Source organism: Pipistrellus kuhlii, unplaced genomic scaffold (assembly GCF_014108245.1).
Source record: "Pipistrellus kuhlii isolate mPipKuh1 unplaced genomic scaffold, mPipKuh1.p scaffold_m20_p_1, whole genome shotgun sequence".
Lineage (NCBI taxonomy): Eukaryota > Metazoa > Chordata > Mammalia > Chiroptera > Vespertilionidae > Pipistrellus > Pipistrellus kuhlii.
Window position 1 is genome coordinate 15,135,054 of NW_023425404.1, and position 22,515 is coordinate 15,157,568.

The 22,515-nt window shown below is 39.2% G+C and overlaps 1 protein-coding gene across 4 annotated transcripts in view; it reads left to right on the top strand.

Annotated features, from left to right (window-relative positions):
• The first annotated feature begins 3,628 nt into the window (after window positions 1–3,628).
• The window catches only part of LOC118716050 (cytochrome c oxidase assembly protein COX16 homolog, mitochondrial), a 42,253-nt gene continuing 23,366 nt past the window's right edge, over window positions 3,629–22,515 (top strand). The window contains exons 1-4 of one of the 4 annotated variants that reach the window (XM_036432746.2): window positions 3,643–3,868; window positions 7,595–7,666; window positions 14,408–14,470; window positions 19,665–20,026. In XM_036432746.2, coding sequence (XP_036288639.1) covers window positions 3,800–3,868; window positions 7,595–7,666; window positions 14,408–14,470; window positions 19,665–19,781 — 321 coding nt within the window. In that variant the 5' untranslated portion in view covers window positions 3,643–3,799 and the 3' untranslated portion in view covers window positions 19,782–20,026. Of the gene's footprint in view, window positions 3,869–7,594; window positions 7,667–14,407; window positions 14,471–19,664; window positions 20,027–22,515 lie in introns of those variants that run through there. The other 3 variants (XM_036432737.2, XM_036432765.2, XM_036432756.2) reach the window with 3 other exon arrangements.

Sequence of the window (22,515 nt, forward strand, 5' to 3'; positions counted from 1 at the left end):
TAAATAGCAAGTAGATGCCCTGTAGCATCTTGGAAGATACATGGTCATAAAACTATCTTCTAGGGAATATAACTACAGATTAAATATGTTAGTGAAGCCGTCAAGTAGGTGATAATTTCCTAAGCTTTGCTATTTGATACCAGATAGAGCAAATAAGATTCAACTGTGCCTCACTCAATATTGGCATTTAATAAAAACTTATTGCACTTGTCAGTGGTCTTTATAAATTTTCCACCTTATTTTGGAGATTACTGAATTTCTTTTTTCCAACTTCTTAAGGGTAGTGCCTCTAACAAAACAATGGAAAGAGGAAAGAAAAACTGAAATGATCAATTTGAGCTTAGCTTTGATTAAGGGGATAAGGAAAGGCACTATCATGTACCACTATTAACTGGCTCACAGTTATTGAGCTCTTTTCAACATTTCAGCTACTGTCCTAAGCATGTGTTCATGTAAGCCTCACAACAACTGTTGTTGCTATTCCCATTTCACAGTGAGATAAGCGAGGCATTGAGAGATTAATCCACCCAAGTCATACAGCTAGAACCTGCATTCATAACCATGGCTGTGTACTGTCCCGAGTCTCCATTGTGCTAGGTACTGCCCTGGGTGCTCTTTTGCATAATAACTAAGATAAAGGAAGTCTTTACCAATTATGCAACATAGTATCAGCAATCCCATTTTACAGATAAGGTAACTCATGGTTTAAAGAGGTTAACTTACTCATGATACATAGCTAGTTAGTTCTATAATAGATCTGGGAATTTACTTAAAGCCAATGAGGAGTTCACTTCTCAGCAATCCAGAAAATGAAGGTTTAGTTTATTGAACCATGCTAGCTCAGCCTTCCATTTCGGATAATAGAGAATTGGCTACATTAGGTACAAAATAGTAGTAGCTGTACTCTTCTGTATTTGCATACAACGTTTGAAGGCAATTGCCAATCTTTAGTATCTTACTTCTGGCCCCTTCATCCCCCAAAGCCATAAAAGGTACATAGAGGCAGAAATGGGTTTGCGCCATAGGATGAAAAAGGATTTGTCAGAACTGAATATTGATTCTGCTTATCGCTGACTGTGATGTGAACAGGAAAGGCAGTTTACTCTGGTCATTATGGCTCTGTCACAGAGCTTAAGCGAAGTGCAGGCCTGGAGTCCAAGTGCGTATCCGTATCTGCTGTGTGTACACAATGGCCACCTTCTCCCTGATGGGCGAAGAACAGATGTCAGTTATCAACTATATAACAAGCCACTGCAAAATTAAGTGACTTAAAACAATATTTTAATAAACTTTTAAAAGATTCTATGGGCTGCCTGAGTATTTCTCCTCCTGATAGCACCTGGGCTCACATGCAGCTGCATTTCTCTGATGGCAGAGCAGAGCATAGGTAGTCCTGGACATTAGTGCTGGCTACTAGTTAAGCGCCTTGGTTCTTCTCCACATCGCCTTTCATCTTACAATCCACTAGACCAGGCTCCTCACAGACTGGGCCAGGAGTGGGGGGTCTTAGGGAAGTGTTTCTAGAAGGCCAGCCCCAATGTGGAAAACACTAATCAAGCTTTGCATCCTTCACGTTGCTGATGTCCTATTCACCAGATCAAGCCCTGGCCAAGCCCAGAGTCACCATGAAAGGGGCCCTAAACTCCACCCGTTGATGGGAGGTAGTGTAAGGAGTTGGTGATCCTTTTCAATCTGTCGCAGAAAGAAACTAGAATTTGAACAGCAAAAACCAGGGCTCAGCAAACTTTTTCGTAAAGGACCAGATAGTAAATATGTAAGGCTTATGGGCCTTGGTTCTTTGCAGTTTTAGTGTGATAGCAACCATAGGTTGTAACTAAGCAAAAGTGTGGCTGTATTCCAGGAAAACTTTACTTACAAAAGCAGCAGGCCCTGCCAGACCAGAGTTTGAGGACCACTAACAAAGATTATTGCAGGTTGCGATGGACTTTCAGGAGTAAATCTGAGAGGAGAAAGCACCCTAATGTTGGTCTCTTTTGAGTTCCAGACTGAAGAACTTTGACACATTTTCTAGGTGTGTGTGAGTGTGTGTGTGTGAGTGTGTGTGTGTGAGTGTTTTAAAATCTTTTACCCTCCAAGAAAGCCAGAGAAAGTCCAACAAAAATTTCCCCTCATGTCATTCTGGAAATGAGTTGAAGAATGACCATTGTCAGACCTGACTGAGCCTCCGGAATGGCCAGGACACCACTCAAAATTCAAGGACTCACATAAAAATACTAGTGATATTCTATACTCACCAGGCACTTTGTAGTCGAAGTCTCTTAGTGTTTAAAAAACACACACAACCTTATTAGATTGAAATCATTCTCCTGTTTTAAAGATGGAAAAAGAGAACGTTACAGAGGCAAAGTTCCTGTCCCCTTGTTAGTGTCATTGTGTTTTAACACTCAAGATTTGAAGCCAAAAGCAGAACTTGTTCTGTGTTCCTTATACTCTACCATACTGCCCTTGTCTCTTGAGTTTAAGAAGAAAGTAATGTATGTAGAAAACTTATTCATGGAACAATTCCGTACTACTAGTTACAAAAAATAGTGTATCACTGGGTGCAGATAGAAGAAAAAATAAGAAAGGATTGATAGCTTTTTCCTCTTGTTTACAAAAATATTTTTCATTGATTTCAGAGAGGGAGGGAAGGAGGGAGGATAGAAAGGAGGCAGGAAGGGGAGAGAGAGAGAGAGAGAGAGAGAGAGAGAGAGAGAGAGAGAGAGAGAGAGAGAGAAAGAGAGAGAGAGAGAGGAGAGGCAATGATGAGAAAGAATCATTGATTGGCTGCCCTCAGTCCACAGGGGGATGCTCTATCCAATGAGCCAAACCGGTTAGGGCTGAAGCTGCATTTTGAAGATGTGGAAGTTTATGGAATACTTGGAATAATATCTCCTCCAGGCTAGAGTATGGAGTGAGAGGAAGAGTGGCAGAAAAGACAGGCCAAAGTTAGTCATATTACTAAGGGCCTTAGATTGCTTGCTAAGAAAATAGGAGTGACTGTGTAGTACTTGGTAGGTGAGGCTTTCTCTGACTCACCCCGGCCAATGGCACCTGGTGGAGGTTCCCTAACCTATCACAGCAGTTAGACACATGTTCATTTGAATGCCAGTTAGATTGCCAGCTTCTTTAAGGCAGGGATCCTATATTTTCATCTGTATGTTCCTAGAGCCTTCTAATGACCTGCAGAAAGGTGTGCTCGTTTGGATGACTGTAGAATTGGCATTCATGAATGAAGATTACAGGCCATTTCACAGTAAAAGCATTAAAGGTTTGGTGATAGCACCACACTATATCGATTACCATTCAGCCTAACCGTTTGTGGCAATTTATGTATTTCTAAAAAATCGATATTAAGCTAGTAAACTCCTCATCCCACAAATAGCCAGCGAAACGATCTCCCACTTTACTTTTTCCTTTAAAAAGTAAGTCCCAGGGAGTGTTATGAGAAGACACTGGTTTAGACTCAGATCGTGGGAGGTACCGGTTACCATATCACTTGCCCAGGAGTACAAACAGCATTCAAATCCTTCGGTCCCTATACCCAGCCAGCGTGCGGAACCAAAGCTCCGGCGCTCGAGTTTCCGGGCCGACGCGCAAGTATGTTACGACGAGTCGATTGCTTTTGTCTGGCGGAAGCCCAATGGGGGCGGACCCAGCCCGGGAGGGCAAGGGAAGGTGGTGAGTCCGGGACGTCCCTGTCTGGAGTGGAGGTTGAACCCCTGGGATTCGCTAGGCGGCGGCGAGGCCGCGCCGGGCCTGCTGGGCCGGGCGTCCACGTAGGTCGGAGGGGCCCGTCATGCTTACACACGCGGTGACGCGCGCCTTGCGCAAGAACAAGACCCTTCGCTACGGGGTCCCCATGTTGGTGAGTCCGGGAGGAGAGAGTGGGGCGGGATTGTGGGAGGGGTGGGACCTCAAGCTTGTCTGGGTGGAGGGAGCGGACAGCCTGTCCGGGGAGAGCCGGGGGGGGGGGGGGGGGGGGGGGGGGGGGGGGGGGGGCTGTACCCTGGGCTCGGAAAGGTTGGAGCTTTGAGGCACCCCTGTTCTCGTCTCCTCCGGCGGGTAATGGCCTCGCGAGTCCGCTCTCCTTCCATCCCTCCATTCCTGCTGCTTCAGGGAGCGACGCGAGAACCGGATTGTAATCCAAATCTGAATGATTGCTGAACAGCCCTGTACTTTACCCCTCCCCTCTACGGCTGGACGAGACTCCGGGTCACTCAAACGAGACGGATTTACTTCATTTAAGGGCACAGCTTCGGGCACCTCCCTTTTTCAGGGTCCCAGTCTGTGAACTGGCTTCTCCGAGGCTGCTGTGGAGTCCGGTAAAGCCTTGTGAGCTGAGTGGTCAGCACGGCGCCTACCCCGTTGTAGCAGCCCTCGCAAGGTCGATGTTTATATTTTTTATTTTATTTATTTTAATATATATTGATTTTTTTTGCAGAGAGGAAGGGAGAGGGACAGAGAGCTAGAAACATCGATGAGAGAGAAACATCGACCAGCTGCCTCCTGCACACCCCCTATTGGGGATGTGCCTGCAACCAATGTACATGCCCCTGACTGGAATCGAACCTGGGACCTTTCAGTCTGCAGACCAACTCTATCCACTGAGCCAAACCAGTTTTGGCCGATGTTTATATTTTTTAAAGAACTCAGGAAATCCCAAGTTACTAGCTCCCTTCCAGGAACCCGGGACAAAGACCAGACCGTAACTTGGGTCCTGTGATTCCGGTGGGCAGAGAAGGACAAAAGTCAGAAATTGTCAGACTCAAGAAATCTTTTGAAAAGTTGAGGTGACAGCTCAGGGATGAACTGATTTGAGAAAGGAATGAGAGGAGCTAAAGATGACTCCAAAGAAGTTGGATAAAAGGAATTGACATTTTTCCGGGACATGAAAGATTGGTTAGGGGCAGGTTGGGGCAGAAAGGGTGTGTTGGGGTAAAAATCAAGAGGCTTAAAAAAAAAAAAAAAAAGTCAATTTGTATATACTGTTAGACTTTTAAGTTGAGATGTCCCATAGGAAGGCAGATCTTCAGTTCAGGGGGATATTTCCCATTGAAAATGTATATTTGGAGGTTGTTAGGTCATAGGGACTATTGTTAAATCCATGGAACTGGAAGACATCACGTAGGGTCTTAGTGTTGGTCGTGAACAGGTAGAAGGTGTGAAGATTGTAAAGGTGAGGAATGAAAGGGAAGGAGTTAGGAAAATCAGGGAGTGTCTTTACATTGAAACAAAGAGATAAAGAAGTATTTCATTTCACAAAAAATTCTTACATATTGACATTGCAAATATTAACTGATTATATATAAGAGATATATAGCTGATTTGTGGTCTTTTGACTTACGTTGTTTTATTTTTATTAATCCTCACCCGAGGATATACCTATTTCCATTGATTTTTAGAGTGGGAGGGGGAGTAACAAAGAGAGAAACATCAATAGGAGAGAGACACATCTATTGGTTGCCTCCCACATGTGCCCTGACCAGGGCTAGGGATTGAGCCTGCTACCGAGGTACTCGTCCTTGACCAGAGCTGAACTCAAACCAAACCCGGGACCCTTCCATCCTCAGGCTAATGCTCTATCCACTGAGCCAAGCTGGCTGGGGCTGTGTTGTTTTAATTTCATGTATTTGTTGGGATAGATGTTTTAAATTTTTATGTGGTCATTTATTGGGTTTTGTTGGTATTCCATTTTCAAAATTTATAGCTTTTTATGTCATGATGTTTCATATATGTTTGTATTTCTTTAGTTGGTAATATTAATATCTATATATAAAAGGCTAAGTGTCCATCCTTCCCTCTGACCAGTCGGTGTGACACGCACTGACTGCCAGGGGGCAGACGCTCAACACAAGAACTGCTATAATGCACACTGGCCATTTAAAAATAAACAGCACACTGGACCGGGCGCCAACAAATCAATACTCAGCTTCCCCCAAGTGGGATACAGGCCCTGCCACCACCCCAGAGCAACATCCCACCAAATTACAGCCAGTGCTGCCAAAACACTATGGCATAAAATGGGGCCCACAGCCCAGCTTAGTCTGGAAATGGTTACCAGATAATGACCCAGTTTCCTCTCCCTAGTGACTAGCCTCAGAGTTTCTTCAGCCCAGGAACATGACTTGCTTTATAGCCAGGTGCAAACATTTTACACTTTTTAACCAAATATTTGTGAAGCATTTTCATGTGCCTCATCTCATTTGATCCTCACAGAAGTCCTTGAGTAGATAGATGGGAGACTTGGTCGAATCCTATTTTCTTTTCATTAGCTGGAAAACGGAGATTTAGAAAGCTTAGAAACTTGACCCAACTGAAAAGAAGTAAGAAATGGTGGACCTTGAAAATGACTTCAGGTTTTCTCACTGTCCAGAATATAGTCAAACACTGCTGCAGTTAAATATTTTATCCTTTGTTCTCTCTGTGCGATCTACAATAATAATATACTTCGTGTTGATATTTACTGCTGTGTGGCTGATAATTACCTGGAAGAGAAGCTGGGCTGCTTCACTGGACTGAAAAGAAGCTTAGCTACATCAGAAAGATTTAATTAAGCAAGTTTATTCTATATATATAAAAGGCTAGGTTAACTCGCACATGCGAGATACATATAAAGCTCTCACTGATGCCAAACACTTGTGTGTGTTTCTTTAAAAAAATTTTTTCTTCTTTTTTGTTGATTTCAGAGAGGAAGGGACAGAGAGATAGAAACATTAATGATGAGAGAGTATCATTGATCGGCTGCCTCCTGCAGGCCCCCTACTGGAGGATTGAGCCTGCAATCCGAGCATGTGCCCTTGACCGGAATCAAACCTGGGGCCTTCCAGTCTGCAGTCCAATACTCTATCCACTGAGCCAAACCAGCTAGGGCATGTGTTTTTATCTGTCATTGTTGATCGTGAATTTGGTTTGACACTTCTATTATAGAGAAAGGGCGAATAGTGATATTAAAATATTCTTTTAATTAATTTCCTTTCATTGTGCACGAATCCATGTACCGGGACACTGGTTTTGATAATAAAGAAAGGTAGAGCTTAAACTTAATGTTTTCCAAGTTGTTATACTTTTGCAGCTTTAGGATGAGGAATTAAAGCTCATTAGGTTATTGGAGATGATAAAGCAGCAAGGACAATTTGAGGGCTCTTTTGAGATTGACCATATACTGAGGAGTATGGCATATTTCATGAGACTCTTATTGCTTGGTAAGATAATGGAGAAAAATGCTCTCTCATTGGTCCTAAAGAAATAAGACCAGAATTTTATTCCTGGTGATATCCATTATGATAATGAACAAGTCATTTATTAAATGGATTTTTTTCTTTATTTCATGGGTCTTTTGTAAGGATCAACTAATATAATGCTTGTGATGATATTATTTAAACCATAAGGTATGGGGTACTGGTTTTGGTATTTGGTAATGTGCTAAAATGTTTCCCAGTGACAGGACATAAAGCATCTACTCTGATAGATGAATGGAAAAATAATCTAAAGATTTGTATAATCTGTCACTATTGGCATTTAGATAAGTGATCTACAGGTAGACTGAATTCTGCCCTTTATTTTGTTTAATTGTTTCCTTTCTTTGTTTCAGTTGTTGGTTGTTGGAGGTTCTTTTGGTCTTCGTGAGTTTTCACAAATCCGTTATGATGCGGTGAAGATTAAAGTAAGAACTGTATTTGGGATTGATGTATGTCTGTGTATATGTATGTACTGGTTTAGGAGACGTGTATACTCAGTATACTAAGCAGTCTGAGTTTTATCTAGCTTTTCAAGACTGATATATTAGTGATTGGGTTCTATCAAAATAACATTTATGATCACTTGGAAATGAATCATGAAATATGAAGAATTTACTAATCTTTCTCCTCATTCACTAGAAAATTTGCAATGTTATTAGCTTCCTGCCACAACGTGCTCTGGTATAGTTGTTTTTAGGATTTAGAAGGGACTAAAGAACATGGGACAGCAATTTCACTCCATTTTATTACTTTAGTTATAAATTAGCTATTTCATATTAATACTAGTAATTTTATACATTATATTGCTATGCATCATTAGTAACTAACTAAAAAAATTGTTTTTCATAATAAATAGTTATACCGATCTTTATAGGTATGCCTTTGTGGAAGGACTGTACTGATTCATATGTATATGGTTGTTTTTATTTTACAGGTGAGGACACTGAAGTTTAGAGAGCTTAATAACTTGTCTAAGGTCACATGGCTGTTGAGGGGTAGAGCTAGTATTCTCACACTCTGTGGTTACATAATTACTGTCAAATTTAAGCCAAATGTTACATAAGAACTCTGGTTGATTGATAAGTAGGTAGTTTTTGTTTGTAACACACATCTGATATTGGAAATTTTTTCCCAAGGAATATATATATTTCATTAGCAGACCTCAGTAACATGGATGCAAAAATAAAGAGTATTCAATGTTCTCAGTTAATTTTGATTTTTAAGAGAAACATCAACTCTAGCTAATCTTAAAGACAATATGTTTTGAATAAATATTACATTAATTTTGAAAGTATGAGGTACAATGGTTTCTGTAAGGCACATGTGTCAAACACAAGGCCCGCGAGCCAAATCCGTCCCGCCAGGCCTTGCAATGTGGCCCGCACCGCGCTGTCATCACTGCACTCTGCTGCGTTTCCATCACAATGACAGTTTATGACTGTTCAGTAAACCATTCGGCCCGCGATTTAGGCTGGATTTTAGATTTTGGCCCCTTCTCTGATTGAGTTCGACACCCCTACTGTAAGGGAATAGAACACTTATCAACCAAATTAAAAATTTTCTATTAGCATTCCCCATTATTTTATTGAGGATTTTTTTATCTTTTGCTTTAAGATGAAAGTTATAATAATCTGACTTTTGGAAGTGGAATGATGTACATTTTCTGTTGTTAATCCTCACCGAAGTATATTTTTTTCCCCATTGATTTTTTTTTTTTTTTTTAGAGAGAGAGGGAGGAAGGGAAAGAGAGATGGGGAGAAAGAAAAAGAGAGAGAGAGAGAGAGACATTTATGAGAGAGATATATCCAGTGGTTGCCTCCTGAATGTGCCCTGACCAGGGCTGGGGATTGAATCCACAACCCTTCAGTGCTTGGGCCGATGTTATAAACACTAAGCAACATTGGCCAGGGCAGACATGTACATATTTGAAAAATAATTGAATATTTATCATATTTATTATGTGTTAGATCCTATAGATAAAGATTTAAGAAATTGATTCTTACAAAGCTTATTGCATAATCAAGATTGGAAGACATCTAAATATAAATATGTACCCAAACATATAACACCTAGAGGCCCAGTTTGCAGATTTGTGTACCAGTGGGGTCCCTGGGCCTGGCCTGCAGGGATCAGGCTGATACTGACTCTCAAACATCCCCTGAAGGATTGCTAGAGGATGCAGGCGGAGCTGAGGGACCCTACTGGTGCATGTTTGGGGCAAGAGGGGGTCCACAGGAGGGCTCCAGAGTATGTCCGACCCCTCTCGCCCAGTCCTGATCACCAGACCCTAGCAACAAGCTAACCTACTGGTTGGAGAGTCTGTCCCCTGGTGGTCAGTGCATGTCATAGTGACTGGTCAAATGGTTGGAAGGGCCATTAGCATATTAGGCTTTTATATATATATATATATATATATATATATATATATATATATATATATATATATAGATGCTGAGAAAAATGCTATATTAAGATTTTGTGTAAAACATTACTAGAACTTCAGTTTAGATTTGGGAAGGGTATTCAAGAAGGTTTCCCAGAGGTATCAACCTTTGAATTAAAGTTTTAAGAATGAGTTAAGAGCTGAATGGTAGAAATGATTATTGTCCTGTAGCACAGAGGGGAGGGAGTATTAGACATATGGTCAAATTTTCATCTTGGAAATAACTCCCCTGTAACAAGAGGACAGGATGGATGATGGTGTTTGGGGGAGCAAGATGGAGAGAAGAGATTATTTCAACTGGAGGTGAAGAGACCTGTTGTTTGGCAGTAGTATAGATGAACAATAATGGAACCTGAAATAAATAAAACATGTACAATCAAGATAGAAATAAATGGTTTCAGAAAAAAAGTTTAGCAGCAAATTGATAGTACTTGGTTACTGATGTGATTGATGTACATAATATAAAAATATGAATAAACCTTAGATGATTAGAGGTTTTGGTTATGAGGATTCAATAAATGGTGATGGTCATCACTCAGTTAAGGAAAGACAAAGAGGGAGATTGGGATAATGGGGTCTAGAAGATAGGGTTAAAGTAAAGAGAACAAGGGTACATTTGAGAGAAAAGGGTTGATTGAAGTGAGAGACAAGGTTGTTGGAGGTTAAGAGACCAAGAGGAGTACAGGATGGGAGGTATGGTTGGTCACGGCCTATGGAAGGAGAGGGAGAGGACAGAGTTCAGGTGACAAGGATTAGAGGGCAAGACCTACTGAGACTGAGAGGTTGACGTTGAGAAGTCAAACTGAGGTGAAGTCAAGAGTCATTGTTTGGGTGAGGTTGTGTTCAAACGGTAGGGAGGATGAGGTGGATAAAATTGGTTGAGATTGACAGGTGCTACATGAGTTGAAATCAAGGGGAGTCAAGAGGGCGAGTTTGCTGAGGTTAAGGTCAAGGAGGGTAAAAAGTGGGGTTGAGAGGACATATTTGGTTGAGACAAAGCAAGAGAGGGTAAGTTCAGCAGAGAAGTTTTGGGATGGATAAAGATGTTATTGGTTCAGGATAATCATCCATGTTAGTTTCCCTGGAACTGTCCTGATTTTAGGACTGAAAGTCCAGCATCCCAGGACATAAAAGTTCCTGCTTTTTAATCCTGTATATAGAAGGCTGAAAGGGAAGAAAAGCAATGAGAGGACACAGGGATGGGATGTACAGCATAGGGAACAGAGTTTTCTAGAACTTTAGAATGTCTTGGCCCATCTAGCCATGAGATCATAATAATATTGTAATAACTGTATGGTGACAGGTGGTTACTAGACTTATTGCAATGATCACTTTGTAAGGTTTATGAATGTTGGAATCACTATGTTGTAAAGCAGAAACTAATAGGTGTATAAACTATAATTAAAAAATAAATTGTTTTAACCAGTTAACTGCCACGTGTCCAAAATGGAAACCATTCCCACACGCCATGATATTTTGAATTTAATTTAAAAAATTTACAATAAATACTATAAAAATAAATATATTACAATTCGGGTGATCTTGAATATTTTTGGTTGAAAATTCTCACAAACAGTGATTTTAAAGTTGGTCTATAGATGCTTATGGCAGGCAAATGGTTAATTGGAAAAGAAAAAATAGAAACCATGAGATGGGCTAAGAAAATAAACTGAAAGCAATAGCTGTCAAATTTTTAGTGTGAAATAGATATGACATAGTTTATCTGCCTTCCTTAGTGGCAATTGCTCTTTTATCTCCCGATTCCTAATGCTGACAACCATGGATTTGTAATAATAGGTCATCCATTGTTGCATCATGCCAAGTAATACGATAGAAGTGTGCCGTTAAGTGTGTTGTAATTCTGAGCATTACTAGTCTTTTTTTCTTTGTTTGTTGTACTTTGTAAGAAAAGTGCTAGTTTAATTTTTAACATCATAAATATTGTGACCAAGTTTTCTAAGATTCAGATAATGGAAATGAGAAAAATAATAATAACCAATGCCAGTATGATCCAGACATCTCTGAAAAAGAAAGCTAGCTGGACCAGCATGGCTCAATGGTTGAGTATTGACCTATGAACAGGAGGTCACAGTTTGATTCCTGGTCAGGGCACATGTGTGGGTTGCGGATTCAATCCCCAATGTGGAGCATGCAGGAGGCAGCAATCACTAATTCTCTTTCATCATTGATGTTTTTATCTCTCTCTTCCTCTTCTTTCCATATATATATATATATATATATATATATATACGCACACACATATATATAACTGTTATTTTAATGGCAGATGGAAGGACACTTACAACTGGGTTAGGGAGTTAACCAAAACGGATCATACTACAAAATATAGAAAAAAGAATTTGAGATTGGGAGGAAAAGAGGAAATTGGGAGAACTATTATAAACAGAATTCTTCCTGTTGGGCTTCATGATGAGTGTGGATCCTGAGAGTTACCCCTTCTGGTTTTCCAACTTGATTTTAAATGAGGTTTCTTTTTATTAATTTTTACAATAGATTTTGTCTATGGACCATACTTGCTGACCCCATGATTCTTTCATTGCTAGGTGGTATTCCACTAAGTATTATAATTTTTTATTTATTTTACCTGATAGACAATTGGGTTGATTTGTATTTTTTTTGTCTAGTGAAAATAATGCTGCTCTGAACATTCTTATTTGTTTCTTTTGTTGCACGTGTACAAAAAAAGAATTGCTAGGGTATAGGGTATGTATATAATTTCTAAACTATTTTTCAGAGTGATTGAATCAATTGTAGGAGAGGAAAATAATTTTTCCTTTACCCTTTCAGGTTCTTGGCTGAGATTCTCCCTGAAAGACAGATTAACAAGAGAAAAACAAACAAGTTTAATAATATGTATACCTCCTGTATACATGGGAGATACTCAGAAAAACTTAGTAAGACTTTTCCCAAAATGGTCCAAGCTATCACCTTAAGTACCATCTTCAGCTAAAGAAGGATGTTTGGGGAGTGGGAACAGTTATATGACATTAGTGTGTATATTTGAGGGGATGGTAGCAATCTAAATTTGTTGGGTTCAAAATTCTGTATAGACCTATTAGAAAAAGAACATAATTATTTTACTCACTTTTAAAAATAATATTTATCATCTGCCTAATCTATTACTTTCTGGGAAAAATATGTTAAGCTCCTATAGTATTTTTTTTTTTTTTGTATTTCTTATTGTGTAAATTTCAAAGCAGTTGTGGTCACATAATATTTTATAATTCTAACATCTTGAAAAATTGTTGTGTTTATCGATATAAAGTGTTCTTTTTTGATGCTGTTTGCCTTGAAACTTTTGTCCATTAAAAATATTGCTATGTATTGAACGCCTACCCCCACTAGTATTTTTTTGTGTTGCATCATTTTTCTGGTCTTCTGCCTTCAACTTTGTGTTTTCAATATTTTTAAAGTACATTTCTTATAAATAGTATGGTATATAGCTGGATTTCTAAAAATTTCAGTCTGAAAAAAACTATTTAATAGATGAATTCAATATTTCCTGGGATTATTGATATGCTGTGTGCATTTCTACCACTCAAAACGGTGATAGAGAAAACCTCAATCAAGTAGAAGCCAAGAAAGAAGAAATGAGAATATATTGTAGTAACAGTAAAATTGAGGTTCAAAGTAATCTCTCGATAATCAATATTGAAGAATACTTTCATTTTATTTTAGCATTTTAAATTGCTGATCAACAGTCTTTTTTCTAATTCTCATCCCTTTGTAAATAAGCTGTTTTTTCATTCTTATTTTTCTTTTCAGACTTTCTTTTTATCCTTAATATTTTAAAACTTTGATATTATTTGACTAAGAATGGGCTTTTGTTTGTTTTCTTATGGCTATCTTTTATTGTGTTATTTCAGTCTAAGGACTTATTTTTTTCTATATATTATTCATTTAATTAGTGATTAATTATTTAATTATTGCCCTTATTCCATTCTCTTTTACTCTCTAATTCTGAAACCTCTAATAGATGTATGTTGGAACTTTTGCATCTAGCTTTCATAATATACTTTTTCTTTCATTCATCCCATCTCTTTGTGCATCATTCGAGTGTAATCCTCAGGTTGTATTTCTAGTACTAATTTGATCTTAAGCTATGTTCAGTCACATTCAGCTATCCCAAAGATTTTGCCATACACAGGTACTATGGCGTCAACTCCTATTTATTACTGTGGACTCCCATTGAATTTTTTCATAGATAGTTCTTTGTTTACAGCATATGGAAGGTGTTCTCTTTCGTTTTTAAGAGCAACATTTTATTTATTTTTATAACATTTCTAAGTAATAATTTAGGGTGGTAGTTAATAGCATGTATCTCTGGAGGCAGAGGGCCAAGGTTCAGAGTCAAGTTCTGCCTCTTTGACAAAATATTCCAATTCCCTGTATCCTATTAACCTTACTTGTGATCATAATAATCATTCTTATTTCAGGTTTTTGTGAGGATTAAAAGAGGTAATATTGTATGTCCCAAAATGCTTGGCACATAACAAGTACTCAGTAAGTATTAGCTGCTGTTAGTAGTGGTAGTGGTACTACTACATCAGTTACCGTTATGCGATTGGATGGATGGATGGATGGTGGAGATTTTGCCATGTGTTTATAATCTTCAATGCCATCCTAGCCGTCCCTTATATAACTTTAAATTGAAAATTAATTCTACAGACTTAACATATGGCTTTTCTTTCTCTTTTTACAGATTGATCCTGAATTAGAAAAAAAACTGAAAATGAATCAAGTGTCATTGGAATCAGAGTATGAGGTACAGTGTTAATATAGTCTCTCTTTAACAATCTTCTTTGTTAGTGACTGGTTCTGTCTGCCTTAAGGTAAATTTAAATTATTAACAGTGCAGAAAAAATTATTCATCTTTTTAAAATATATTTTTATTGATTTCAGAGTCCCCCAATTCCCTACAGGGCCGGCCTGAGGTGCAGAGAAGCCTCAGATGGTGGCTGCCTAGCCATCCAGGGCTGCCCGAGGCTCAGGTAATCAGGGCCAGCCGAGGCTTGCACTGCTGGCAGTGGCAGCAGCGGAGGTGTGATGAGGTGTGCCTTCCCCTGATCTGCCAGGTCACCTCCTACCCCTGAGGGCTCCCAGACTGTGAAAAGGGGCAGGCCGGGCTGAGGGACCCTTTGTCCAGTGCATGAATTTTCATGCACCTGTCCTCTGGTTGAAATATGAAGACCGTATGCAAATCAATGTGGAAAAGTTCAGCCATTCAGTTGGTCAGTGGGAACATGGGCAAAGCATGTAAAGAGTTCAGAGGAGCCTGGCTGGTATTGCTCAATAGTTGAGTGTCAGCCTATGAACCAGGAGGTCAATGGTTCTATTCCGGTCAGGATGCATGCCTGGCTTGTGGGCTCCATCCTCAGGGGGCATGCAGGAGGCAGCTGATCAATGATTCCCTGTAATTTCTATCTAAGATATTTCTATCTCTCCCTCTTTTGTCCTCTCTGAAATCAATAGAAATATATTTTAAAAAAGATTCAAGGGAAGGAAAATAAATACATTTCTTAAACATATGAAGAGATGCTCAATTTATAATAGGAATGTTAAAATTATAATGAGGTGTCACTTTCTACCAATTTTATTAGCAAAAAAATCAAAGAGTAATAAGTATTACCTTGTAATATAGAATGTGAGGGAAGATGTTCTCTATCTCTTTTAGTTCATTTTTTGGCTGTATTATACAAGGGTAGGCAAAAGTAGGGGACTAGGGGACTCTGTTGGTCAGTGCGCATCATAGTGACTGGTCGACTGGTTCCAGTTTGGTCATAACGGTTGCTTAGGCTTTTATATATATATATATATAAATGTATTATTTATCTGTACTATGTAAACCTACTTTTGTCCGTCCCTGTATTTTTCCATGTCTTTGTGTGTTTGGACATTTTTTATTGAAAGGTAGACATTGTGAATAATACATTGAAGAAATTTGAACTTTTAGCAGGCAATTTAATTATTGGCTGATCATTTTGAACTTACTGTAGTTTATACTTTATAAGGGAGAAACTGTGGAAAGGCTGTGGTGTTTCCTAAACCCCTCTTTGTAGTCTCATTCTCCAAATTGTCCCCTCAAAGGATCTTGTAGGAGCTTACTTGGTTTTAAGCTTTGTTGGGTGAGTACAAAGTAGGTCTTCATCTCGGCATAATTCTTACTCCTAAAGAGCAGCCTTTTTGGGATCTCAGCTGGATGTCAAGGTAGCAACTAGGTATTAAGTCCCTCTGACAGGGCTGAAAACCCAATTTTCCTCAGTACTTCTTGACTCTGTTCTCCAGTCAGTTCTATAGCAGTTGGCTGTTAATTCGTGAGCCTTAGGTGATCTTGCTCAGACATGTATAGCCTAAACTTCAGTGACTATGTGTTTTGAAAAATCAGTTATGCTGTGTATATTGCAGAATCCTATAGGGAATCTTCTATTATCCAAAGATCTCTGAAGATTGGAGCACTTTTACATGAAGTTGTCCTATCAACTTTTTTTTTTTTAAATAACACTTTAAAAAAAAACACACATTTTATTGATTTTTTACAGAGAGGAAGAGAGAGGGATAGAGAGTTAGAAACATCTATGAGAGGGATCAGCTGCCTCCTGCACACCCCCTACTGGGGATGTGCCCGAAGCCAAGGTAGATGGCCTTGCCCAGAATCGAACTTGGGACCTTTCAGTCTGCAGGCCGACGCTCTGTCCACTGAGCCAAACCGGTTTCGGCTGTTCTGACAACTTTGCATCCCATCTAAGAATTACTCTTAAATTATCTTGAGCATGTGTGTCTTATGTTATCTGGGTGAAGACCATTATCCTTTCTTAAAACCTTTTTATAAATGGATCATTTCATAACTATACTTGAAAATTTACTTTTTTTTTTTAATAAATTTTTATTGTTCATATTATTACAAATGTTCCTTTCCCCCCTTCTCACCCTACCCTCTGCCCTTTCCCCACCCCCCATTGTCCTCATCTATAGGTGCACAGTTTATGTTCAGTCTCTTCCCACATCCCCCTCTCCCCTTTTCCCCAAGAATAAACAGTTCACTCCCCTTCCATACCTCTGATTCTATTATATTCAACAGTTAATATTGTTCATCAGATTTTTTTTTTTAATTTCCTTGGTTTTTAGATTCACTTGTTGATAGTTACGTATTTGTTGTTCATAATTTTTATCTTTATTTACTTTCTCTTCTGAAAGAACCCCCTTTAGCAATTCATATAATTCTGGTTTGGTGGTGATGAACTCCTTTAGCTTTTTTTTATTAGTGAAGCTCTTCGAATCTGAGTGATAGCTTTGCTGGATAGATTATCTTTGGCTGTAGGTTCTTGCTATTCATCACCTTGAATATTTCTTGCCATTCCCGTCTGGCCTGCATGGTTTCTGTTGAGAAATCAGCTGACAATCGTATAGGTGCTCCTTTATAGGTAACTACCTTCTTTGCTCTTGCTTCTTTTAATATTCTCTCTTTGTCTTTTGCTCTTGGAATCTTAATTATGATTTGTCTTGGTGTGGTCCTCTTTGGATTCCTTTTGTTTGGAGTTCTGTGCGCTTCTTGGACTTGTAAGTCTAATTCTTTCACCAGGTGGGGAAAGTTTTCTGTCACTATTTCTTTCAGTATGTTTTCGATATCTTGCTCTCTCTCATCTTCTGGGACCCCCATAATTCTGATGTTGGTTCGCTTGAAGTTGTCCCAGAGGTTTCTTACATTATCTTCCACTTTCTGGATTCTCTGGCCTTCTTGCGTCTGCGGAGGAGTGTCTTCTGGCTCTTTATGTTCCAAATCTTTGACTTGATTCTTGCGATCTTCCATTCTGTTTTTAGGACTCCATAAAATATTTTTTATTTCAGACAATGTATTCTTTATTTCTTGTTGATCCCTTATTATTTCTAGTTGATCCCTTTTCATATCCTCATAGGTCTTGTTTATTTTATCGGCCTTTTCTAGGAGATTCTTGAACAACCTTTTAAGTGTGGTTTTGAACTCTATATCCAGTCGCTTTTTGTCCTCCATTTCTTTTGTTTGTGATCTATTTGGTTTAGGCATTTTTGCAGGCAGCTTTCCTGATGGGGCGGGGTTTCAGGGTGGAGCCTACAGCCTTGGCTTCCGTCAGCCCCGCCCTATGCGATTCCTGAGACTCAGGGTCCTTCAGTACTTGTTGCGAGCGCCTCTGAGAGAAAGGTGCCCTCGATTTTCGCCTGCTGCCAAACTGTCTATGCTCTCCCCCAATGAGTCCGGTATTGGGGTTCAGTTCAGTTGGTAGTGGGATTGGAGGTGGCATTTAGAGCAGTCTGGAGCTCCTGTCTTCTTCCCGTCAGGGCAATCCCGCGGCACAGCCGGCCGGCCCTTCTCTGCGGGCAGTGTGCGCGCCTCCGGGACCTCCTTTTGCCGCTTCCCCGGAGTCCTGCCTTACAGCCCGGCTCCCTATGGATGAGCCTGGGTCCCCGGGGTCTGGCCTAGAATTGGAGTTCAGAGCAGTTGGAGCTGGGCCCAGCACAGTCGGAGCTTTTCTCTCCTTCCCACTTGGGACCGCCAGCCAGGCACTCGGCCTCCCTCCTCTCCGGCTCTGTCCTCTCCGCGGGTGCCGTGTGTCTCTGTACCTTGGGCTTTTACAGCTCCTCCGCGCTTCCTTCTGGTTTTCTCCTTCTTGTTGTAGAATTTCCAGTCAGTCGACTTTCCTGTAGTTCTGGGTAATGTCCATTTTATATTTTAGTTGTATTTTGTTGAAATTGTTGTGTGCGGCTGCGGCTAGTTGCCTACCCGAGCAGCCATCTTGGATTCTCCTCCGAAAATTTACTTTTTTTCTTGCACATTAAATTAATAAAAATTTGCTCATCTACATCTATATATCTATATCTATATCTATATCTATATCTATATCTAATATAAACTGATAAAACTATAAGTGAAATTTAGAGAATGATTTCATTCACTACTTCCCTCTTATTTTGCTAAAACTATAACTTTCTACTTCTCAGTATATAAGCACTAGGTTAGTAATGATGCTGTGGAGAGTTTGTCTCAGAGTAGATTTTAGTTCTTTTAGAAACCTATAAATTGCTAACTGAAGAAACCACGTAGATCATTTGGTCCAACCGTTCTATTATTACTTGTGAATATGAGGGAATTAGTGCCCAGATAGTCCAAGGTGATACAGTTCATTACTGTAAAAGAATAAAGCTTAGAAATTCATTGTAAAGGTATGTTATTTCTTGTCTCTGGACATAAGGTGGCCTGTGTTCTCTGAGCCTCTTTTTCTATTTAATTCACTAAATTGCTCCAGAACAATGAAAGCAGATGAATGAAAGTTACTGCAAGAAGGTGAAGAAACACTCATGTTCTTCCCTTTTATCCTACTTTTATTCCTGGGAGACACTTCACAATAAAGATACAGGGATCCAACTGTAGTTGACTAGTTTTTATTACCTGAAAAAGTTTTGCTCATGGCAGCTATAAGGAATGTCTTTTCATCCTTAAATCCATGCTCATTTCTCAGGTGCAGGACAAATCATCTTGGTCTGTGTTTTTTTTTCCTTCCAGCAGACTACAGGGTCTCCACCTTTGTTCTTTTCCTCTCATTTACTACTATCATTCATGCTAACCCATGCTAGTCATTATTATGCTGGACCAGCCAGACTTTTGTTTTCCTAGCTTCTTCTCTTTCTTTGTGCTTTCAAAAATAAAGCATGTGCACTCTTTTTCCCCCCCAATTTAATAGAATAATTTATCCTGATAAAGAAAAAGGTAGGCATTTACATAAATAGCAAGTATGAAAAATTCCAAATCCTAAGAAATATGTTAAGTTGTTATGCTTTATATGCAGTGATTTTTTTTGTTGTTGCTAACATTATAATTAAGGGCCTATTGGATTCTTTCCATTCACTCACTCATTCATTCATTCATTCATGATGTCCTAATCAAAGCCACAGGACTCTTATATACTTTAATTTTTGTGGCTCTATAGAAAATAAAGGAGTCTGCTTTTGATGACTGGAAGAATATTCGAGGACCCAGGCCTTGGGAAGATCCTGACCTCCTCCAAGGACGAAATCCAGAAACCCTGAAGACTAAGACAACTTGACTATGTTGCTTCTTTTTTTTTTTTTTTTCCTTTTTTTTTTTTTTTAATGTTACCAACTGATTTTCCACTACATACTCCTGTCTGGTGGAAAGAAAATTCCAGATCTGCAGAAGGCTGGTTGTGAGTAATTTGGTGACAGATAATTATGATTAAAAATCAGGTTCAAGTTTTGCTTCCCAACTCTGCCATTTGCAAACATATATTTTATAGCACTCAATAAAAATGTGAACATTGCTACTTAAAAACTGTCATTTTTTTTCACTAACAAATATGTATCCATATTTCTTTTCCACCAATATTTTGGGGCAATATTTTGATACTTCAATTTTATTTCTAATGAGAATTGTAGGTCTGGATCTAAATTGTCATAGTAATGCCATATGTTAAACCTATGTAGGAAAGTAATATTGATAAGAATCTTGTTTTTATTTCTAGTATCTTACATAATGTACTTAATCAGTCTCTAAAGCATCACTTAATGATTGTATTGATACCATCAATATGTGTTAAGATAATTATATTGTTCCTGGTTAAAACAGAAGTGATGAGGTATTGCATATTATATGCAGATATGGAAAATTTGTTCAGATAATCCACAGATGACTGTATTTTGAGAAAACCTGATTTAAGATATGCTTTATGCCTTAACATGATTACATGCAAATTATTATAATTTTTTAACTTAGTGTTTGCTATGATCTATTTTATTTTTTATTGATTAGAGAGAGTGAGAGAGAGAGACAGACAGAGAGAGAGAGGACAGGAGAGAGGGAGAAAGATAGAAAAACATCGATTTGTTGTACAACTTATTTATGCATTCATTAGTTGCTTCTGGTATGTGCCCTGAATGGGGATTGTACCCACAACCTTGGCATGTTGGGACAACGCTCTAACTAACTGAGCTATATGGCTGGGCCAGCATTTGCTATGATCGAAATGCTAGGCGAGGAAAGAGGAAGAAGATGGCTGCTGATGGGAAGGCAGACTGCAAGATAGTGTGTGAATGAGAAAACAAAAGGAGAGTGTGTGAGTGCACAGGGAATCTTTGTTGGTGAGTTGAGGGACAGCTATTCTCCAGGAGACTCAGGGGGGACTGCTGGATGGGGCTCCCCTGACTAGGCAGCCCCCACTGCTACTGGGTTCCCTCCCGGAGCCACTGGCTTGGATGCAGAGACCACGCCATCTTGAAGGGGAAAGTGGATGTTATTGGAAGCCTGGAAAGCCGAGGGATTCTACAACTACGGCTCCAACAGCTGCAAACCCAAGAACACCGGTCCCCAAGTGGCACAAGCATGTGGATTCAGAAGAGCTCTACACCGTCATGGAATGGTCAGATTTTTCATGGGTAAAGGTAAGGTCTGTGGTCCCAGCAGGAGAGAGAAATGTGCATGGCGGGAGCTGGAGAACATAGGGAAGTCTGCGCCTAGAAAAATCCGTGGCTGTTGGTGCTGGCATGATCCATGAATGTAGAAGGGGGTCTGCAGAGCTGCTAACAGAAGGGAACTCTATAAAGCAACCCATTTTGATTTGTGTGCAAAAGAACAGCCTAAAATTTTTAAAAAGTGTGCTGGCTGCTTAGACTCAAGGGGAGAAAAAGACTGCACAGTCTTGTACGCATTTGTGTGCAGTCCCGGAGTTCAAATGCTTACTCTGGCTCTTTTTTTTTTCTCTTTTTAAATCCTTGCTTTTGATTACTAAGCCCAATACATAGCATTACCCAATTGTGAAAATTCTGAGACTACAGGGGAAAGTTGTTTTTCTGGAACCTGAGAATCAGCAGGGAATAACCATCAGAGAACCAGCTTTGGGGCAACCCACTCCCCCAAACCAGTATTAAGTGCCACTGGGAAAACAAAATCTAAACACTAGCTAGAGAGTACCTATAGACCCAGAGGTCAATCCAGAAACACTGCCAGCCAGGGGTTGAATCACAAATTGACTCTTGTGTAAACACAAATAAAGGAATATAAGAAATAAAGACATATTGTCTGCTTAAAAATCAGGACTGTGACTTACAACACTGAGGAGCAATAGAACGCAGGGTACTTCAATAATGTCCTGACTAGGAAACAGGTGTGCCAAACAGAATAGTAGAGGAAGTGTATAACCTTCACTGCTGCACATTTTTATTTTTATCTTTTCATCTTTTACTTAAGAAATAATTTTTTTCTTTTTTCACTTGATTTTACCTTTTTAATACATTTTTATTTTCAATCAGTATTATTACTACTACTATTTTACCTTTTTCATCTTTCCTTTAGCATCATTTTACTCTCTCTCTTTACCTTTATGCCAACACTCTCTTCCTCATTTTTCCCCTTTTGTTGTCCTGTTTTTCTTACCCTATTCCTGCTTTAGATTTTCTCTATTCCTTTTTACCTGTTAAAATTTCACCCTACTTATACATCTAAATTCCAATCCCCTGCTCTAAGTTCATACACTCCTCTCCTCTTTCTTCACTATTCAAAAAAATTTTTTTTAATGTCCTTTTGTTGTTATTTGCTAGATTTTTTATTATATTTTTTTTATGCTTGTTTGTGAGATTGTTTTGCTTTTGCTTTTTGTTTTTTTGTTTTGCTTCTGTTTTCCCTCACCTCGCTTGATATTGGTGGTTGTTTGTAGTTTGCATTCATCTCCAGGTACTTTTTGCTGGCATTTGTTAGTATTAATGGCTGTTCTATTGGAGTTTTCTCCCCATATATATAGTTTTTCCCCTCTCTTCTTTCTTACTCTC